The sequence below is a fragment of the Sorex fumeus genome, unplaced genomic scaffold (assembly GCF_029834395.1).
Source record: "Sorex fumeus unplaced genomic scaffold, SorFum_2.1 ptg000061l, whole genome shotgun sequence".
Classification (NCBI taxonomy): domain Eukaryota; kingdom Metazoa; phylum Chordata; class Mammalia; order Eulipotyphla; family Soricidae; genus Sorex; species Sorex fumeus.
The window spans coordinates 53,901,264-53,921,686 of record NW_026606118.1 but is presented as its reverse complement, the minus strand read 5'-3'; the positions used below and the strand labels follow the sequence as shown (position 1 = coordinate 53,921,686).

The 20,423-nt window shown below is 42.2% G+C and overlaps 1 protein-coding gene across 1 annotated transcript; it reads left to right on the top strand.

Moving 5' to 3' along the window:
• Positions 1–5,161: 5,161 nt before the first annotated feature.
• Positions 5,162–13,565, top strand: ANKRD66 (ankyrin repeat domain 66). Its single transcript, XM_056125893.1, has 3 exons — positions 5,162–5,324; positions 6,808–7,036; positions 13,367–13,565. The coding sequence occupies exons 1-3, from the start codon at positions 5,162–5,164 to the stop codon at positions 13,563–13,565; spliced, it is 591 nt and encodes a 196-aa protein (XP_055981868.1).
• Positions 13,566–20,423: the final 6,858 nt, after the last annotated feature.

The window sequence follows — 20,423 nt, the reverse complement described above, 5'->3', positions numbered from 1 at the left end:
GCAGCAATTTTGGGGTATCTGTATGTCTGACAGTGCCATCAGGCTGCTGATGCACTCGACTCACAGGTACAGATTGACCTGCTGGCGGCACCATACCCCCCTTTTATTTTATTTTAATTTAACTATTTTTTTCTTTTGTTGCTGTGCATTTGCTATCACATCTGTGAAAATATTGCTTAACCCAAAGTGTTGAAAATTTAGCTTCAAGTGTTCTTCTGAGAGTTTTAGTTTTTGATTTTATTCTTAGATATATGTGATCCATTTAAAGTTAAGTCGTTGAAAGAGTCATTTTAAAGGGAAGAGTATTGGGATCCTTTTGAGAGAGAAGTGGGTGAACTACTGATGGGTGCAGTGTTGGAATTAAGTGCATGATGAATCCCTATTAATAGTATTGTAAACCACAAATTTCAATCAATAAAATATTTTAAAATAAAAAATAAAGATGTCTTATGTACATCGTGAATTTAAGAACCAACTTAATTCTATTTGCAAATTGTGTCAGTACCTTTTGAAAAGACTATTTATTCTGGATTGAATTTTCCTGACATCTTTGTTGAAAACCAATTAAGCTTGATGTGTTGAAGCTAGTAGGTGTCACATGTGACTCACGCTTGAATGTGACTTAATGAACACAAAGTCTAGCAACAACGTTAATTTGTTTAAAACATAAGGGTTTATTTCTGAACTTTTAATTCCACCTATTGTTCAATATGTCTGTATTTTCTCTCACAGGGTGTACTTTTCTCTGCAGGATAAAACAGTTAAGAAAGAAAAGGGTGGTGGTGGGCCTCAGTGGGGAAGCATGATGGACCCCAGAGTGTCAGCCGAAGAAACTGTGTGTGAATGTAAAAGCTGGGGTGGGGCAGGGCCCAAGAAAGGAGCAGAGGGAAGTTTCCTTAGCTGGCACTCTGGGGTTCGTCATGCCAAGTGTAATTCCTGAGTGCAGAGCCTGGATTAACCCCTGTGCATCTCAGGGTGTGACCCAAAAAGAGAAAGAAAAGTATTTCATCTTTTTTTAAAAGACAGAATAGAACCCCACTGAGTATAAATATACCACAGCCTTTTAGTTTGGGGATGGCTCAAAAAAGAGTTTTAGAAGACTTAGTGATAGTACAGCAGGTAGGGACCTTTATTTGTCTAAGGCTGACCTGAGTTTGATCCCTGGCACCCCATATGGTCCCCCAAGCTCTGCCAGAAGTGAGTCTTGAGCACAGAGTCAGCAGTGAGCCCTAAGCAATGCTGGTTTGATCACCTTCTCTCCCTCAAATGCAAACCAAAAAAAAGCTTTACTGGAAACCACTTAGCTGCTTGGAAGATGGTGGATTCATGTCTTCAAAGCAAGTCATCTTGCCTGCATTTCACACAGAGGGGATTTTCTAGGGAACAACAGGGAAGAAAGGTAGAAAGCAGATCGCAAGGTGCCATAATGAACAACAAAATTCCCTTAGTTGGATCCTTGAGGCACTCTCTTTTTTACCTATAGACGTTAACTAAGTCAGATCTAGGCTATTGGGGGAGGGGGGAGGGTAAACTGAATATAAATGGTCCTGATCTATAGTCCTTGGGACAAGGACCCTTGTCTTTGTCTAACATTACCTACCTTTGACCTGTTGGAAACATTTTCAATTTTTTAAAACTCATTTGCATTAAAATCCTTTGACCTCTCTTCAATGATTCTCTCTATGCATGACTTTATAACATCATATACTTGTATAGAAAATAAAATGTTGTATGGAGATATTTTTCAAATATTGGCATATTTTATTATTGTCTGTCTGTCCACAAACACTGTCCTCCCGTTGTTCATCAATTTGCTCCAGTGGGCCCAGTAACGTATCCATTGTGAGACTTCTTGTAACTGTGTTTGGCATATTGAATACTCTTGGTAGCTTGCCGGGGTCTCTGAGAGGGCCAGAGGAATCGAACCCGGCTCAGCTGGACTGGCTGCATGCAAGGCAAATGCCCTACTGCTGTGCTATCACTCCAGCTGAAGAGATATTTTATTATCACTGTAACTGTCACTGTCCTCCCGTTGTTCATCGATTTGCTCGAGCAGGCCCAGTAACATTGTGAGACTTGTTACTGTGTTTGGCATATCGAATATGTCACGGGTAGCTTGACAGGCTTTGCTGTGCGGACAAGATACTCTCAGTACCTTGCCAGGCTCTCCAAGAGGGGCGGAGGAATCGAACTTGGCTCGGCCGGTGCCACTCCGGCTATGGCGCCGCCCGCGTAGCAACATGCTGCAAGGGGGCTCAGGCAAGGGCCTGGGTCCCTGGGAATGGGAGGTTCACGGCCCACGGGTCTATGCCTCCTGTAGCCCCCTCTTCTGTTTTTGAAAGCGCCTCTGGCATGCAGTCCTCCCTTACCATTCTGTGGGAATAGGAGCCTGCCTGTTAGTTATTCCTGATGATTAATCACATAGCTTGGATTAAGATGTTTTGATTAACCTTTAGTCTTGGACTTATGTTTGCTAGTAAAATAGAGTTAATATTAGTTTCTGTAAAGTCCTGATTTGTTTAGGTTATGGGTAGGCGTTTTTAGGGAAGTAAAAACTTAAATGTCAGTGAAAGTAGACAATAGAGGAATAGTAAGGAACATAATATTTCACCGAGATATTTTATTGGGACAAGCGGATGTTCTGTCCTAATCTTAAAGCGGAACGTGTACGTGCCCCTTGATGTTTTGGGAACATGACCCATGGTCTGATGTAATGTGTGCCTTGCCACGTTGTTTCTGTAACTGTATAAGAAGAAGAACTCTGGATGCAATAAACCGCAGCAGCACTCAGTCTCTCTTGTGTTGGTGTCTGTCTGTCCAACGCGCTGAATCTCCTGCTTTCCTGTGCACCTTCGCCTGGTCTCCCCTCAGCCTGGTGGTCTTCGAGCGAGTGGTCTGCGGCAGGCCGGGCCAGCTGCATGCAAGGCAAATGCCCTACCACTGCGCTACCACTCCAGCTGGAGCAATATTTTATTATATCATACTTAAATTTTACTCTAGCTGTCATGTAATCCAGAATAAAAGTTAATAGAACATAGAACATAATTTTCACAGATGTAGAAGATAGTTCCTATGAACTAGCTTTTTATTTTTTTCCTTTTTTATAATTTTATTTATTGAATCACTGTGAGAGCAGTTGCAAAGCTTTCAGGTGTAAATCTCGGTAATACAATGAAACACCTGTATCTTCACCAATGCCCATTTTCCACCCCAAAAAAACCCAGTTTACCCTCATCCCACACCCTTTCCCTACCTGTAGGGCAGGTGATTTTCACATTACACTCTCTCTACTTTGATCATTCAATATTTTGACACCAGACCCACCATTATTATTTGGGATTTTACCCTAACACTGAGATCTGCTGAAAAGGCAACACTAGACAATTTGTTTTCTATTGCTGGTTATGAATAATATACAATGTCATGTGGCCACAGTAGTGGCCGCACAATTTTGGAATTCTGAAATTTTAACAATTAAATCTGTAGGGATCTCTGCCAAAACCTGCTGGGCTCCGAGATTTGTTCCTGAGTCTCTTGGGTCATGGCTGTTAAGCAGTTGATCAGAAGCCAGAGAGGCCGTTCATGGGCGGCAACTCAGGGTCTTGTTGGGGTGGGGGAGGAAAGGGCCGGCTCCACTCCCCATCCTGTGATTTCCCACGTGTCTCACCACTGAGGGCCCAAATCTGACAGTCCAATGGCCTCTGGAGGATGGCAGACACTGAGCTGCCAAGGGCAAGCAGGCAGGGGGACAGCATCCTTTCCTCCCTGGGGTGGCCCGGTGACAGTAACCTACTGTAGGAACAGATGCATTTCTGCCAAAAGCCTCCGGGTTTTGAGATTTGTTTCTGAGTCTCCAGGATCATGTCCGTTAAGCAACTTGATCGGGAGCCAGAAAGGCAGTTCATGGGTGGGTCTCATTGGGGCAGAGAGGAAAGGGCCGGCTCCACCGCCATCCTGTGAGGCCCCATGTGTCTTGGCACTGGAGGCCCAAACCTGACTATCCAGTAGCCTCTGGAGGATGGCGGCCACTGAGCCGCCAGGAGGAACAGGCCAAGGCATGAAACCTATTTCCACCTGGGGTGGCCCAGCACTGGTAATCTACTGCAGGGACCGGACGTGTTTCTGACAAAAGTCACTGGGTTCCAAGATTTGTTTCTGAGTCTTTGGGATCAAGGCCATTAAGCAGCTTGATCAGGAGCCAGAGAGGCCATTCATGGGCAGCAACTCGTGGTCTTTAGGGTGGGGAGGAAAGGATCAGCTCCAATCCCATCCTGTGAGGCCCCGCTTTGTCTTGTCAGTGTGGGCCCAAATCTGACCATCCAGTGGCCTCTGGAGGATGGTAGCCACTGAGCCACCAGGGGGAAGCAGATGGAGAAACATCACCCTTTCTCCTCTGGAGTAGCCCAGTGACAGTAACCTACTGCGGGGTTCAGACGCATTTCTGCCAAAAGCCTCTAGGTTTCGAGATTTGTTTCTGAGTCTCTGGGATAATGTTCATTAAGCAGCTTTATTAGGAGCCAGAAAGGCTGTTCATAGGAGGCGACTCGGGGTCTCGTTTGGGTGGGGAGGAAAAGGTGGCTCCACCCCTATTCCATGAGGCCCCATGTGACTCGTGACTCGGGCCCAAACCTGACCATCCAGTGGCCTCTGGAGGATGGCGGCCACCAAGCCACCAAGGGGGATCAGGTGGAGGGACAACACCCTTTCCTCCCTGGGGTGGCCTGGCACTGGTAACCCATTACGAGGACCGGATGCATCTCTGCCAGAAGCTGCTGGGTTCTGAGATTTTTCTCTGAGTCACTGGGATCATGGTCATTAAGCAGTTCGATCAGAAACCAGAGAGGCCTTGCCTCTAATTATATAGCTGAGCCAGAGGTGGTTTGGCCATTTACTTTCTTGGTAAACTTTGCCCCAAGTTTTTGGGGTCTGGCCAAATTCACAGCAACAATTTTGGGGTATCTGGAAGTCTGAAGACGCCATCAGACTGTGGATGCACTCTCCTCACAGGTATAGACTGAACTGCTGGCGGCACCATACCCCCTGAACTAGCTTTTTATCTTACACTATGAGTATACAGGAGTAACTAGTAGTATGACTTCAAGTCACGTTGGCCTCACATCATTTCCCAGATGCTATGTTTTCCCCACAGTTGTGTTCTTTCATGGAATTGACCAAACTGTCAGATATGACAAAGCTCCACCAAGCTGTGGCTGCAGGAGACAGCAATTCAGTGAAGAAGATTTTGAAGAAAGGCCTCTGTGACCCAAACTATAAGGACATAGACTGGAATGACAGGACTCCACTTCACTGGGCTGCAATGAAAGGTGAATGGGCAATGCCTAAATAGAATTTGTTCAGTTCACCATTCAAAAAATAGTCAATGTTGAGAATGAATTGTACGTATATGGGTTTATGGAAGAATTAACTACATTTGTAAAAAGCATTTATTAAGAAAATAAGATTCTGGGGGCTAGAGCAATAGTACAGTGAGGAGGCATTTGTTTTGCATGCGGCCAACCCAGGCTCAGTCCCTGGAATTCCATATGGTCCCCTGAGCCTGCCAGCAATGATTACTGAGTGTAGAGACAGAAGTAACTCCTGAGCACCACCAGATGTGGATCAAACCCCCCTGCAAACCACTCCCACCAGAAATGATAATTAAATGCTTATAAAGAAGGAACAAACTGACCTTTACTCTTGAACAGAAAACCTTGCATTTGACTTTAACTTATATTCCTTTTTTTTTTTTTTTAACTTCTGGGAGTCAGGCCTGATGTCAGCGTATGACAGACAGGCATTGTTAGAACTATTATGGAAGTGCATTTTCCCTTTTCTCCTCAGCACATTTCCTATAATTTTTGACTGACTGCTTTTATTCTGATGTCAAAATTGCAAGCTGGAAGCGAAATGAATCAGAAAGAGAGGGATAGACATAGAAAGATTGCATTCATCTGGGGAACATAAAGTAACAAAATAGGAGACTAACACCCAAGAGTGGCCGGGATTAGTACCAAGAGGTTTGTCCATGGCTTGGAGGCCAACCACACATGCTAGGGGAAAATAGAGAAGGGAGCACCAAATAAAGGATGTTGGGAGGATCCTCCCAGGATGGGAGAAGTATGCTGAAAGTAGACTATAGACCAAACATGATTGCCACTCAATGCCTCTTTTGCAAACCACAACACACAAGAGGAGAGAGAGAACATATGGGAATGCCCTGCCACAGAGGCAGGGTGGGATGGATGGAGGAAATGGGGGGTGGGAGGGATACTGGGATCCATGGTGATGGGAAATGGGCACTGGCGGAGGGATGAGTATTTGATCACTGTATAATGGAAACCCAAGAGCAAAAATTTGTAAGTCTACAACTGTACCTCATGGTGTCTCACTAATAAAATTTTTTAAAAAATTATTTAAAAAAATTGCAAGCTGGTGACAGTAGGGCATCCTCTGCATTCCACGAGGACAAGAAGAGTCTTTTTCTATCTTCATTGCTCTGTGTTTGGGTGATTAGTGTTCAATTAAAGAATCAACTGCATCTTGCTTCCAGAGCTTGTATCTGAAAACAGGTACCTGTCAATGTGAGAACCATGCGCGTTTTCCTATATTCTGGTTTTGTAACTATTTTGGAATGTGTTACATTGTGCCCTTTTATGACTATATTGATCTCTTTTAATTTAATTCCCATTTGCCTTAAAATGAAAGTAATATTTGCTCAATAGGCTAGTCTTCAACAATTTGCCATTTCTCGATAGCAAAGATTATTTTTGTTTTAATTTCTTCCTATTTCTTTTTCATCCTTCAAAGGGCATTTAGAGGTGTTGCAAATGCTGATTGAATATGGAGCCAGGCCCTGCCTAGTAACTGATGTGGGCTGGACCCCAGCTCATTTTGCAGCAGAATCAGGTCATCTGAATGTGCTCAAAATCCTCCATGCATTGCATGCTGCTATTGATGCCCCTGACTTTTTTGGAGACACCCCAAAGAGGATTGCACAGATCTATGGACAGAAAAACTGCGTGTCCTTCCTGGAGAAGTAAGTTTTCTTTTACATCAGATATCTAAAGAGCATAGAGACAGGATCCTGTGATCAAGATCTTTGCTAACTAAATGGTCTCAGATGGAAAAAATAAAATATGGAAATGCAGCCAACTGATATTAAGGTTGTATTTGATGAAGTTTTAATAAAATGATCAGTTTGATGAAGAAACGCTCTTGTTTGAGATGATGTAAAATATATTTTTAGATTTCACAAACATCATAGCCATTGTAATAATGTGTAATTGTAATTTAAAATGTATGATCATAAATATTATTTTATTTTATTTGGGGAGATAGCTTCCAAGTGGTTCCTAGGTGGCCCAGGATCTCCTGAGAGTGATTCTCAGTCAACCAGACCAGTTGTTCAATTGAAGGGCCTTAGAACTAGGTTCCATTTGGGTCTTACAGTACTGGGATTCCCTCGCCACATCCTGAGATGCTCAGGGAGCCATATGGTACTGAAGATTGAACTGGTGGGATAGGGCCTACAGAAGTATATGACTTGATTTCTGTACTGTCTATCAAGCCCTACACCTATTGATTTATATCGTATGTAATTTTTCTCAGATAAGAGAGATGAAATGCCAAATTTGATAGTGATGCATAGTGTAAGATTCACAAATTCCCTTCTCATATCTGAAAGGCATGCAACTTAGCTGGGTGGTCTTTGCTTGTTAAGTTTCTTACTGACCCTCAGTATCCTCAGTTTTAAAATGCGGTATGTAAATTACAATAGTATCCATAGGACCTTTTTAATCTTCTAAATCTTTTGCTCATCTATGAATCTTCCTCTTACATATGCATATCAAAGATAAAAACTTCTCTAGCATTTGTTAATTTTTTTCCCTCTCAGCCAAGCTGAGATTCAGATATAATTAAATATCAATTAAGTACAAGACATTATCATTCTGAGAGAGATGGAAAAAATTTAGGAATTTATAATCTTGCTGGGCTGAATAATTAATTTATACAAAATAAATAATTTATACAAAAGATAGCAAAACAAGAGAGTAAGAGTCACTTTGCTTAGGACCAAACTGAAATCAATAGCAATTCCATCTGTTGGGCAGTACATGGTGGGGAGGAAGAATAGGGTTGAAGTGCCTTTTATATAAACAAAGTTATCATCAGAAAATTAAACTAGAAGAGGTCAGGGCAATAATACAGTAGGTAGGGCACTGCCATGCATGCAGCTGACCTGGGTTTGATCCCTGGCGCCCATATGGTTCCCTGTAGCTGTCAGAAGTGATCCCCGAGTGCAGAGCTAGGTGTGGCTCAAAAACAAAAAAGAAGAAAGAAAGAAAGAAAGAAAGAAAAAAAGAAAGAAAGAAAAGAAGAAAGGAAAGAAGAAAGGAAAGGAAGGAGGGAGGGCAGAAAGGAGGGAGGGAAGGAGGGAAGGAAGGAAGGAAGGAAGGAAGGAAGGAAGGAAGGAAGGAAGGGAGGGAGGGAGGGAGGGAGGGAGTGCGGAGGGAAGGAGGGAGGGAGGGAAGGAGGGAAGAAGAAAAAATAATTAGTAAATTTTTTTGCCTATTCCAAGATCAGTTATCTGTAGAAGTAATCCAGGAGGAATTTTCTTAAAACTGATGTCCTGGGGACCAGAGTGTTAGTACAGCAGGGAGGGCATTTGCCTTGCATGTGGCCACCTCAAGTTCTATCCCTGGAATCCCATATAGTTTCCCGAGCAGCGCCAGGAGTAGTTTCTGAGTGCAGAGCCAGGAGTAATCCCTGAGCACTGCCGGGTGTGACCCCCCCCCCCAAAGCAAAAGACAAACAAACAAAAACCGATAGCCTACTTGGAAAACTATTCAGAATATGATGGAAATAACTTGTGGTGTAAAGAGACTAACTTGAATTCTGACAAAAATAGTCCTTTCTTCTCAATCCTGCCATTATTCCCTATATCCAATGATCTCCACCCAGTAAAGAGCTGAGTATCAGCAAAGTTCTCTCATTTTAAAGTCTGTTGCATAACTCCAAGAGCCCATATTCCTTTCATCATTTTTCCCCATGGCCAAGCAGAGCTGGGTGTCACTGTCTCATCTTATCTTGCCTCCTCCTGATATATCACATACTTGAAGACTTTGCTGTTTTCCCTCTGTCCAACACAGGGATGCCCACATACCTGCTTTTCCCATTTCTGCCTCATTGTGCTTAACTTTGCAGCTCTGTCATCTATTGTTTATAACCCAGAATCACCTTATACCAGTCTTTGTCTTCACTGTTCTTATACTTTATTTGATATAATTTGTTATAATATGCTGAAGACCTCCGGGACTCAGCCAAAGTCATGCTGAGACCACTCTCCACACACTTGGATGAGGAGCCGGCAGAGGAATCCAGGTGTGCGGGACCCGGGGCTGAGATCTCCAAGCCTGCTTGGTTCGGGACTGGGCCTCTTCTACCCAGCTCCACCACCTTCCAGTAGCTAGACAGTTACACCGACCAACTGCTGTGTAACCCCATTAACGGCCATCCAGAGACTATAAAACCAAGCTCCTGGAAGACCTCTTATTCTCTAGTTCTCACTCTCAGAGAACCCGGCAGGCTACTGAGAGTATCATATCCGCGCTATATGCCTGACTAGGAACATCTATAAAGGTGATTAGAGGTTGCCCCAAAAGCCTCCATCTGTCTAGGAGAGCCCAGCAAGTAACTGAGACTATCCAGCCCACACGGCAGAGCCTGACAAGCTACCCGTGGCGTACGCGCTATGTCAAAAACAGTAACAATGAATGGTCCTCATTCCCCTGACCCTGAAAAAGCCCCCAATATGTCATCGGGCTACACTTGCATGTGACAGGGATGAATGGAGACATTACTGGGCCCGCTCGAGCAAATTGAAGAACAATAGGGTGATAGTGATAGTTATAATATGTAGATGGATAACACCAGAATCTTTTTTTTCAGCCTTTGACACCAGAAGTTTTAGGATTTCTCTCTTCAGCTGTCCTCAGAAAAACTTAGCTATATTTTCCTTTACTGCCATTCCATGACAATTTCCATGACAATCTCCACATGACTACAGCCTGGCCCTCAGACTGCAGGCTTTCTCTTCATGGAAGATTATGATGACATGGGATATACTTTCTTTGGTTTGCTCTTGGGTCGTGCACTGTTACTTCAAACTGAGGAACTACTCTCAATTTGAAGTTCAGGGATTGCTTCTAGTGGTATTCAAGAGAAATATGGGATGCCATGATCAAACCAGAGACTTTCACAAATTGTATGATCTAACCCTTTGAATGAACTCCCAGGTTCACATTTTAAGACTTCCTTTTACCTACTCTATATAATGCAACTTCTTGCCTCCCAGTCTATCCTGTGGAATATATCATCTTTCTATATCAAAACTTGCTTTTATACTTTTTTCTCTTATAAGACTGTCATTCTCATACTTTTTCAATCTTTTACTCTCTTCTGTATCTTTATTTTATCTATTCCTTCCATTCACTTCTCTTAGATCTATGATAGGTTCAAATAAATCACACGAAGGAAAAAAATACCTGCTGTGTATGTTTTCTTCCACACACTTCTAAACTACCTGAAAGTTCATCTGTGCAATTATCTTTACTTCTTGATTGCTCTTCAGAAAGCTTTCATACATCAGTATACTAAATCAGCTCTCACCCAAGTCAATAGTAATATATGTTTTGTGAAATCAATGACTTCTATTCATTTCTTACATCCACTTAAGTTGGTTAGTTACATAACAACTTCCTTTTGCTTTATCAGATGTTACTTTCTTCTAGTTCTTCTCTTACCCACCTGACAGTTTTTCTCATGATTTTATCTTGTTTTTGCATGCTTTTTGGGTGTTGAAATCATCAGAGTCCTATCTTTGGCTTTTCCCTACTCTCTGAGTAATCTCATTCCCTCTCTGGTGACAAGTGGGTGGATGAGCATAATATATTAATGTATTATAAGTCATGTGGAAGAAGGGTGGGTGGCCATGCTGAGAGGACAAAATCCACCAAGGTCAACTAAATAATTTACAAATCTTTTCTACTTATCATCATCTCCCATAAGAAACTTCCCTTCTGACAGTCATAGGATTTAGAGGAAAGGAATCTTTGGTAAGGGGCAATTGATCTAGATCTTGAAAGATAGTTAAGAATCGGCCCAGAGGGCTGAACATTTTATTTGTAAGGAAGACACCAGTTGCAAACATGCAAAGATTATATGTGTATATGAAGAAGAAAGATGACAGTAGAAGATGAGTGACCTGGGTAAGGAGAACATTCACCCAAGAGAGAAGACAATAAAATTGTGTGGCTTGTGGAAGATGGAAGGTGCGGTCGGTTGTGATGACCAGAGTAGCTAGGCAAGCAGATGAGTAAAACAGAGATCAGCACCATGAAGTCAGTGCTCTTGCAATGTTCCTAATGTAATTGAAAGAGTTTATCATGAGGCTGTGCAGGGAGGAATAGAGACACTTGGAATAGAAACAAGGAATTCACATAAGAAGCAACTGGACTGCAGGGGTGTGGTGAAAGAGAAAAGATATATGAGATTTTGAAGGAGATACAGACAGTATTTAAACATTTTCCAAACATCTTAAGGATTCATTGGAATATTTCAATGTTCAGCCTCTCTAAATAGATAGTAATTCCTTCATTCGATAAATATTTTTAAGCTCTACCTTGTGTGTGATATTGAATTAAGTACTAAAAAGGTATTTAAAAATAAAACAGATTCATAAAGGGGCTGGAGCGATAGCACAGCGGTAGGGCGTTTGCCTTGCACGCAGCCAACATGGCCGACCAGAGTTCGATTCCTCCGCCCCTCTCGGAGAGCCCCGCAAGCTACCGAGAGTATCTCGCCCGCACGGCAGAGCCTGGGAAGCTGCCTGTGGCGTATTTAGTATGCCAGACACAGTAACAACAAAGTCTCCAATGGAGACGTTACTGGGCCTGCTCGAGCAAAAAAAATTAATAAAAAAAGATATTTGAAAAGAGTAAAAATAAATAAGTAAATAAAAATAAAACAGATACAATGAAATACAGTAATGAACTGAAGAAATTTCATTTGGGAAAGGTTATAACTTGTTTATATAAATAGCCTAAAATTATACAAGACCTCAAAAGAGCAGGTCAGAGAAGGGATGCAAAACATGGTCTAGATGCTGAAAGTTCACTAAAAGTTCTTTGGGACACTGGGAGGCAAAGGGACAAGCAAGTTTTCTTTATGCTTTATTATTATTATTATTATTATTATTATTATTTTGGTACTGGAATTAAGCTTAGGGCCTCATATATGCAAAGGACATGTTGAAATACACTTCCATCCGGAACTCTGTTTCAAAAAACTTTTTTAAATTTTATTTTTAATGTTGCTTCACGCTTAAAATACTGTTTTCCTTTCCTGTGCCATTTAACTTCCATTTGTCTCATATTGGCTTACATTTTAGGGCCTGCGAAATGGCTTAAATAGCTAGCACTGTACAGGGAATAGCCCTGAGCACTGCATGTGAGAGCATGTTCCCTCCACCCCAATTTATCTCTGAGTGGTTTTCCCTGATGTCTTCAAGCAGATTCCGCAAGTCCATTTTGACTTTAGGTACTGAACTGCACATATGTTTGCTTCTTAATGTCCATATGTATATAATGATTAATTTATTCATCCTCCCATATATCTACTATAATTATTCTTTATATAAACATGTACCTATGATATGCATATAATTATAGGAAATTTTAATTTTGTTCCACATATACTTCTGGGTTTTTTAATTTTATATACAGAACATATAGGACATTTATAATTAGGAAAAATTACAATGAACTGTAAATGAAAGAAAACACCTTCTCAATAACACATGGTAGAGAGAATTTGAGAATTTGGAAGAGGGGTGTTAGAGGGTGGGGAGGCAGAAGCGACAGACTGGATGTAACAAAAACAGTGGCAGGGGGGTGTGTTACACACATTGATGGTCCTGGAGGTGCAGGAACTTTATACAACAAAACCATAAAGGTTAACACAATAGTAGCCATGTTACCGCAATAATTAAAAAAATAAAGTGGTAAGTGTAAAAGGATTAGCAGACCTTCTTCAAGTAAAGAGCCTGCCTTTAATTCTGTCATGGTGCACCTCAGGCATACCACTTTCCTCCAGTGCAGAGTAATTTCTGTCAAGTTTGGGACCCTCTAGGCCAACACCGAGAAATGCCCGACCCCACTTACATCTCTAGATCACCAAAGCAGCTATGCTGTGTGCATGGGCTTAACAAAAAAGAGACTGATTTTGACACCAGGGCTGCTTCCCAGTCTGGGTGTTGAGAACTCCTCTGTATGCCTTCCTCCCTCTGTGCCCCCCTCCCCTCTCCCAGGGCAGAGCAGGAGTGCCTGGTCTACCGCCTCACTGCCAGCCAGAAGGGGCTGCTGCTGGATGAGCGGGACGAAGACTGGGATGCCAAGAAAAGAGAGCTGGAGCTGTCTCTTCCTTCCGCAAGTGAAAACAAGAAGAAGAAGAGTAAGAAAAGTCAACGTCCCCTCAGGGTCAACAAAACCAAGGCGAAGGAGGCATGAGAAGAAACCTAAGATCTCGGAACCTGTTTTCTAGAAGGGCACGTGCCCTGGCACTGACTAGAGGCCTTCTGGAAGCATCATCTGGGTATGATTTTACTCATATATCTTTAAATCAGCTGGCTTAACTTTAAATCACCTTGGTCCTCTTGGCAGGCATTTACTCTGGGCACTCTGCAGGTTGCTGTTGCTTCTTTGCTAATACCTGACTCTCCACAAATAGACCAGCAGGTGACTGATGTCAACTGCCAGCATTTTGTCATCATGATGTGCCCAATCAGTATCTACCTAACCCACTGTCTTCCCTCTCCATGCAATTAGAAACCATGCAAGAAATGTAAACAAAGGCTACTCCCAGTTTTCCAGTGCAGTAGAGACTCCAATATTTGGAGGAACAATTTGATAATAGTCACGGTCACAGTCACGGTCCTCCCGTTGTTCATCGATTTGCTCGAGCGGGCCCAGTAACGTCTCCATCGTGAGACTTGTTGTTACTGTGTTTGGCATAACGGATACATCACGGGTAGCTTGCCAGGCTCTGCCGTGCAGGCAAGATACTCTTGGTAGTTTACCGGGCTCTTCAAGAGGGGCGGAGGAATCGAACTCGGGTCGGTCATATTGGCTGCGTGCAAGGCAAATGCCCTATTGCTGTCGTTGACATCAACTACTTTGATCCCTCATACCCTGTGGGAGATTATACAAAATAATGCAACCTGTACTTTTTTCCCCAATATATTATATGTGTCAGGAGTTCTAAATTCAAATCAGGTATTTGCAGTGAAACTATTGTTTCTAAACTGAGATGTGCTATAAATGTACTGAAATCAAATTTTGGAGTCTAGGTATTAAAAATGTGACTAGACTATCAATGATATTTAATATTCATTACATGTTGGAATGATAGTGCTTTGAATATTGAATTATATAATATATAATATTAAAACATGCATTTTGTCTCTTTCCTTTCACACTTTAAAAATCCAGTGAAGAAGTCATATAATGACAATGGTTTAACAATTTTGGCACTTTGTTAGTGGTGGAAATATAACTTTATACATCAAAAGTTTTAACATTGTGGAGTATGGTGTCACCTGAGCAGGTCAATCTGTACCTGTGAGGTGAGTGCATCAGCAGCCTGATAGCGCCTTCAGACTTCCAGATACCCCAAAATTGATGCTGTGCCTTTGGCCAGACCCCAAAAACTTGGGGCAAAGTTTACCAAGAAAGTAAACAGCCAAAAGTTAGGTATGTGGGAGACACACCCACAAATCACCTCCGGCTCAGCTATATAATTGGAGGCATGACCTCTGTGGCTCCTGATCAAGCCATTTAATGGCCATGATCCCAGAGTCTCAGAAACAAATCTCGAAACTCAACAGCTTTTGGCAGAAATGTGTCCGGTTCCTGCAGTAGGTTACCGGTGCTGGGCCAACCCAGATGGGAATAGGTTTCTTGCCTTGACCTGTTCCCCATGGTGGCCCGGTGGCCGCCATCCTCCGGAGGCCACTGGATGGTCAGGTTTGGGCCCACAGTGATGCAACACATGGGGCCTCACATGTATGGGGGTGGAGCCTGCCCTTTCCTCCCCGTCCCAATGAGACCCCGAGTCGCCACCCACAAATGGTCACTTTGGCTCCTGATCAAGCTGCTTAACGGCCATGATCCCAGAGACTCAGAGACAAATCTTGGAACCCATTGGATTTTGGCAGAAATGTGTCCAGACCCTGTAGTAGGTTATTGTCGCCAGGCCACCCCAGGGGGGAAGGGTGTTGTCCCTCTGCCTGCTCCCCCTAGGTGGCTTGGTGGCCGCTACCCTCCAGAGGACACTGGGCTGTCAGGTTTGGGCCCTCAGTGATGAGACACATGGGGCCTCATGGAATGGGAATGGAGCTGGCCCTTTCCTCCCCATCCCAACAAGACCCCGAGTTGCCACCCATGAATGGCGTCTCTGGCTCCTGTTCAACCTGCTTAACGGCTATGATCCCCGAGACTCAGAAACAAATTTTGGAACCCAGCAGGTTTTGGCAGAAATCCATCCAGATTTGTTAAAACTTCGGAATTCCAAAATTGTGTGGCCACTACTGGAGCCATGTGACAGCATATGTTATTCATAACCAGCAATAGAAAACAAATTGTCTAGTGTTGCCTTTTCAGCAGATCTGAGTGTTGGAGTAAAATCCCAAATAATAATAGTGGGTCTGGTGTCAAAATATTGAATCAGTAGAGAGAGAGTAATGTGGAAATCATCTGCCCCAAAGGTATGGGGAGAGTGTGGGATGGGGGTATACTGGGGTTTTTGGGGGTGGAGAATGGTCACTGGTGAAGGTACGGGTATTGTATGACCGAGACTTAAACCTGAAAGCTTTGTAACTGCTCTCACGGTGATTCAATAAATAAAATTATAAAAAATAAAAAAAGTTTTAACATTAATATTATTATACCTTGCTAGCTTAATAAAAAGTGAAAATAAATTTGAAGTTACCCACGTGCCTTGATTTTTTTCCCCCTATAATAAAGCACTAGAGTAGGAACCAGAAAATATTTAGGGCCTCCAGCAGGAATATCTAGTTTCATGGGCACTCAAAAGGCCAATTAACTGAAGGAGAAGGTGACAAGCAGAAAAAGAGCTTTATTCAACAGCATGCCAGCAGGTCAGAAGATGATGGACACAAGTCCTGGACAACCATCTTATCTGCATTGTTCTAAGATGCAATTTTTTTATGAAAAAATTAATAATCTATTCTGTTAATAGGGAAGATTTTGCAGGTTGGTGAGTACTGAGGTGGTCAGTAACTTTTCTTGCAGGAAAAGTTCCTTTGAAGTCAATCTTCTGTATCTTCAAATCTAACCAATGGTTTCTGATTAAGGTGTTAGTCTGTTATCCTATGCTTTGGGGGTAAAAACAAGATAAAGGAACCATTTTCTGTATTCCTGCCCACAAAAGTTTGCTGGAATTTGTTTGTTTGTTTCTTTTTTTTAATATGTAGTCAGAATATTGTATACTTTTATTTTTGTTTATTTTGTTTTGTTTTGGGGCCAAACTCAGAGGTGCTCAGAGCTTACTCCTGGTTCTGCACTCAGAGGTCACTCGTAGTAGAGCTTGGAGACCATAGGGCTGCCAGGGATTGAACCTAGGTTGGTCATGTTCAAGGTAGGCATCTTACCAACTTTACTATCTCTCCAGTCTCATAGTTTTACATTTCCTATGTTAATTGTATGTACTTTTATTTACAATACTGTTAATTATTGTAATGGTTGACTCCATTATTGTAACGGAGTTGACTCCATTATTGTGATGGTCCCGTGACTCCAGGGACCAACACTATGTTTCCAATTCTTGGTCCCTGTCCTGTCTTGTGACTCCACTCCTTAGGGCCTCTCTGCTTGGCCGGATGCCATTGCCCATGCCCCCTATTCTGATAGGCTGTTCCCATGGGTCGGTTTATCTGCCCAGGGTGATATTGTTTTCTGAGAAGTCGGGACTTTCTGATGGGAGAATCTGAGATTTAGGCCTTCTAAGTTTTGGTCTTAAAGTGGAACCTGTCATGGCTCCACTTCAGCTTCATATTCCCCCCCCCTCATTTTTTCTTTTGGCTACAGTGAAGGGCTGGAGCGATAGCACAGTGGGTGGTAGGGAATTTGCCTTGCACGTGGTTGACCCGGGTTCGATTCCTCCATTCCTCTTGGAGAGCCATGCAAGCAACCGAGAGTATCCCACCTGCATGGCAAAGCCTGGCAAGCTCCGCGTGGCATATTCAATATGCCAAAAATAGTAACAACAAGTCTCACAATGGAGGCATTACTGGTGCCCACCCGAACAAATTGATGAACAATGGGAGGACAGTGCCACAGTGCTACTGTTAATTATAAGGTTTCAGGCATACAACACTTCAACCCCATACTCTCAACCAGAGAGTCTACTTTGTTCCACTACATTTTACTTCTAATTTTGATATCAGCTCTTAATTTCTTTTGGTCCAGTTACAACCCAGTTCAATTTATTTGATTATTCCACTTTATAGGTTTACTGTCTCTGTCTAAATAAGTCTAGACACCTAACATTTCTAGCATACACTATTCAATTAATACATATATTAATATGGCCTTATTTGGTTCCAAGTTTTTGACATAAATAAATGCTTCAATACCTTATCATAAGTAGTATAGCTCTCAAAGATGGTTTGTATTGTTTCCCTATCCCAGGCATCAATTTTCTCTAGATCCTACAATTCATATAGCTGGCTCTTTATTGCCTTGTCTGTACTGATATTCAAAGACTAGACTGCATGATGCCTTGGCCAATATAATTTTTCTTCTTCCATGAATTTGAAAAGATCTTTATAAGAGGATATAGCAGAAACATACTAACTTGGAAGTATGGAGTGACAGACTCCACAATAAGGCTAAGGAAATGTGCAAAGGTGTAAATGAGAGAGGCAAAATGTAGATAAATATAGATAAAGATAGAGTGAGACACTTCTGTTTTCCAGTACTACTTCCTTGTTCAACAATGTGAAACACTGCTTGCATAATAATATTTCCTCTTTTGTTTACAAAATATTGAATTAGCTTTTTCCTATGCAGCCGGTATTTTCTGTTAGTAAAGCATTTTATGATCATGAGTTTGTGAGTCAAGCAGATCTAAGTTTCAATTGTCCACTATGAAATAAACCAAAATCATCTTACTGCCAAGGGTTGCTTTGAGGACAAGATAAGGCAGTATATGTAAAGAGCTGTCACCTTCCCTCCTTAACAGGTAACTGATCCTTAGAATGACTATTGTGTTACTAGAGAAATTAGCTCTGATTTTCCCTGAAAATTCAAAAGAAGTCTAGCAATAAGGACATTTATGTCTGCAGGATCATGCAGGTGGAGGGTTCATCAGTAGACAAATTTTCTCCATCTAACAATACAACCTGGCTCTCAGTAGCCAAATATATTGGAACCAAAGATTTGCAAGTGGGGTGTTCTTAGGTTCTACTACCTGAGGGCCCCCAAGTTTCTTCATTAAACTCCTTTTCTCCTGCATTCTCATTGAGACATTAGAAGAAATGTGCTTTGTCAACCACCAGTTTTTGTACAATAAATGGCAACAGAAAATATTTCTTATTGTGGGAAGAACACATCATCATATATTTCTTCTGCATGGCACACCAAAAGGCATCCATAATTATGCCAACAGAAGTTCTGAGAGGTTGAGTCACTTTCCCTCAGCCACCTCATAGAGGTCTTCAGAGCCTTGAAAGTATGCCTGGGATGGGTGGGCGCTAGACCATCAGGCATGTGGTACCTTGGACAAGTAGCTTAACTTCTCTAGTTTCCACATCTGTAAGTTGGAGGAGAATACCAGTACCTCTGCCATAAATTTGTGGTGAGGACTAGTGAGGTCCTGTATCTCAGACACTTAGAACACTGCTCTACATGGTAAGAGTCCTCAACCGTCAGGTATTGATTTAATGGCTAAAATTAGTTATATTATTTTCATAAGCTTCAAGCTTCAATGAGAGTTCCAAATCTATAACAGAGAAGGATAATTTGCTAAGAAGTGCAGCACCAGGCCAGAGTGGGATTTGGAGACTGCATTTTCTCTGAAGTCCATCAGACTTAAGTGAAGATACCCATCTATTTTCCTGCTCTTCCACCAACTAGCCTAAAGGCTGACAAGACTGCACAAAGACTGCAGGCTTATTTTTTCCCATGTGCTGGTGGCCAAGGTCATGGGTGGGGTGGTAATAGGGGATTTTACATGTGCTGTCTTCATGTGGCAGTATCACATCCATTTCAGTGAAGTCTTTGTAAGGATTCATGGCAGTTTAAGGATCCGGCATTTGGAATATTTGAACATCTCCCCCACCCTTACAGGTTGGAAGAAATTAGATGTTTTTTATTACTGTGTAAGAAGCAGATTAGTGCCACATCATGGAAAGAACAGAGTGTAAAGTAAAGGTCATTTTAGATTTGACTTATCAGACAACTAAGTAGGGGTAGTGATTCTGGGACACATGCTATTTGTAAAACTAGAGATAGAACTCATTCTTCAAAGGCACATAGAATGTGTTATTCCATAAGAATGTAAGACCTTTAGACTTAGACTATCTGAGAAACATTAATAAGATTTTTTTAAAGGTATGATTCCAAAGAGATAGTACAGTGGGTAGAGGGTAAATTTGATTTGCACACAGCTGACCAGGCTTTATCTCTAATCCTCCAAATGGTTCCCTGAGCTGGTCAAGAGTGATCTCTGAGTGTAAAGGCAAGAGTAAGTCCTAAGCACCACTGGGTGTGGCCCCAAACAAATGAACAAACAAAAAAAACCACACCAAAATAAAAAAGGTATTGTCCCTGGTGGAGTCATAGTCACATTCGTATATGAAATGAATATTAAGGTTTAGACATTTGTGTTTGTTGACCATACATTTTGGACATGCACAAAGCTTTGAAATAACTAAGGAAATAATAAAGAAAGCCCATTTTATTTTGGCCACTAAGGAAATCTCACAAATCACAAATCAATCACAAATCATCCTGTTATTCGTCGATTGTCTTGAGCAGGCACCAGTAACGTCTCCTTCAACCTAGCCCTGAGATTTTTAAGAAAGTGCTATATTCAAGGCTCTTTAGGAGAATGAGACCCATCATTGATACTGGTATTTAGCAGATTGGGTACGCCACGGAGTGTTTGCCAGACTCTGCCGTGTGGAGGCTACATTCGGTAACCTGCCAGTTTGTCCAAAGTAGGAATGAGATAATAAGATGTCATAATAAGATGTCGCGCGGTTCCAGGAGCTGATTTTTATAGTCTCTGAGTCTTGCCCTTTGATGGGATTACACGGCGCCAGAGGGCCAGTTGGTGGGTGTGAC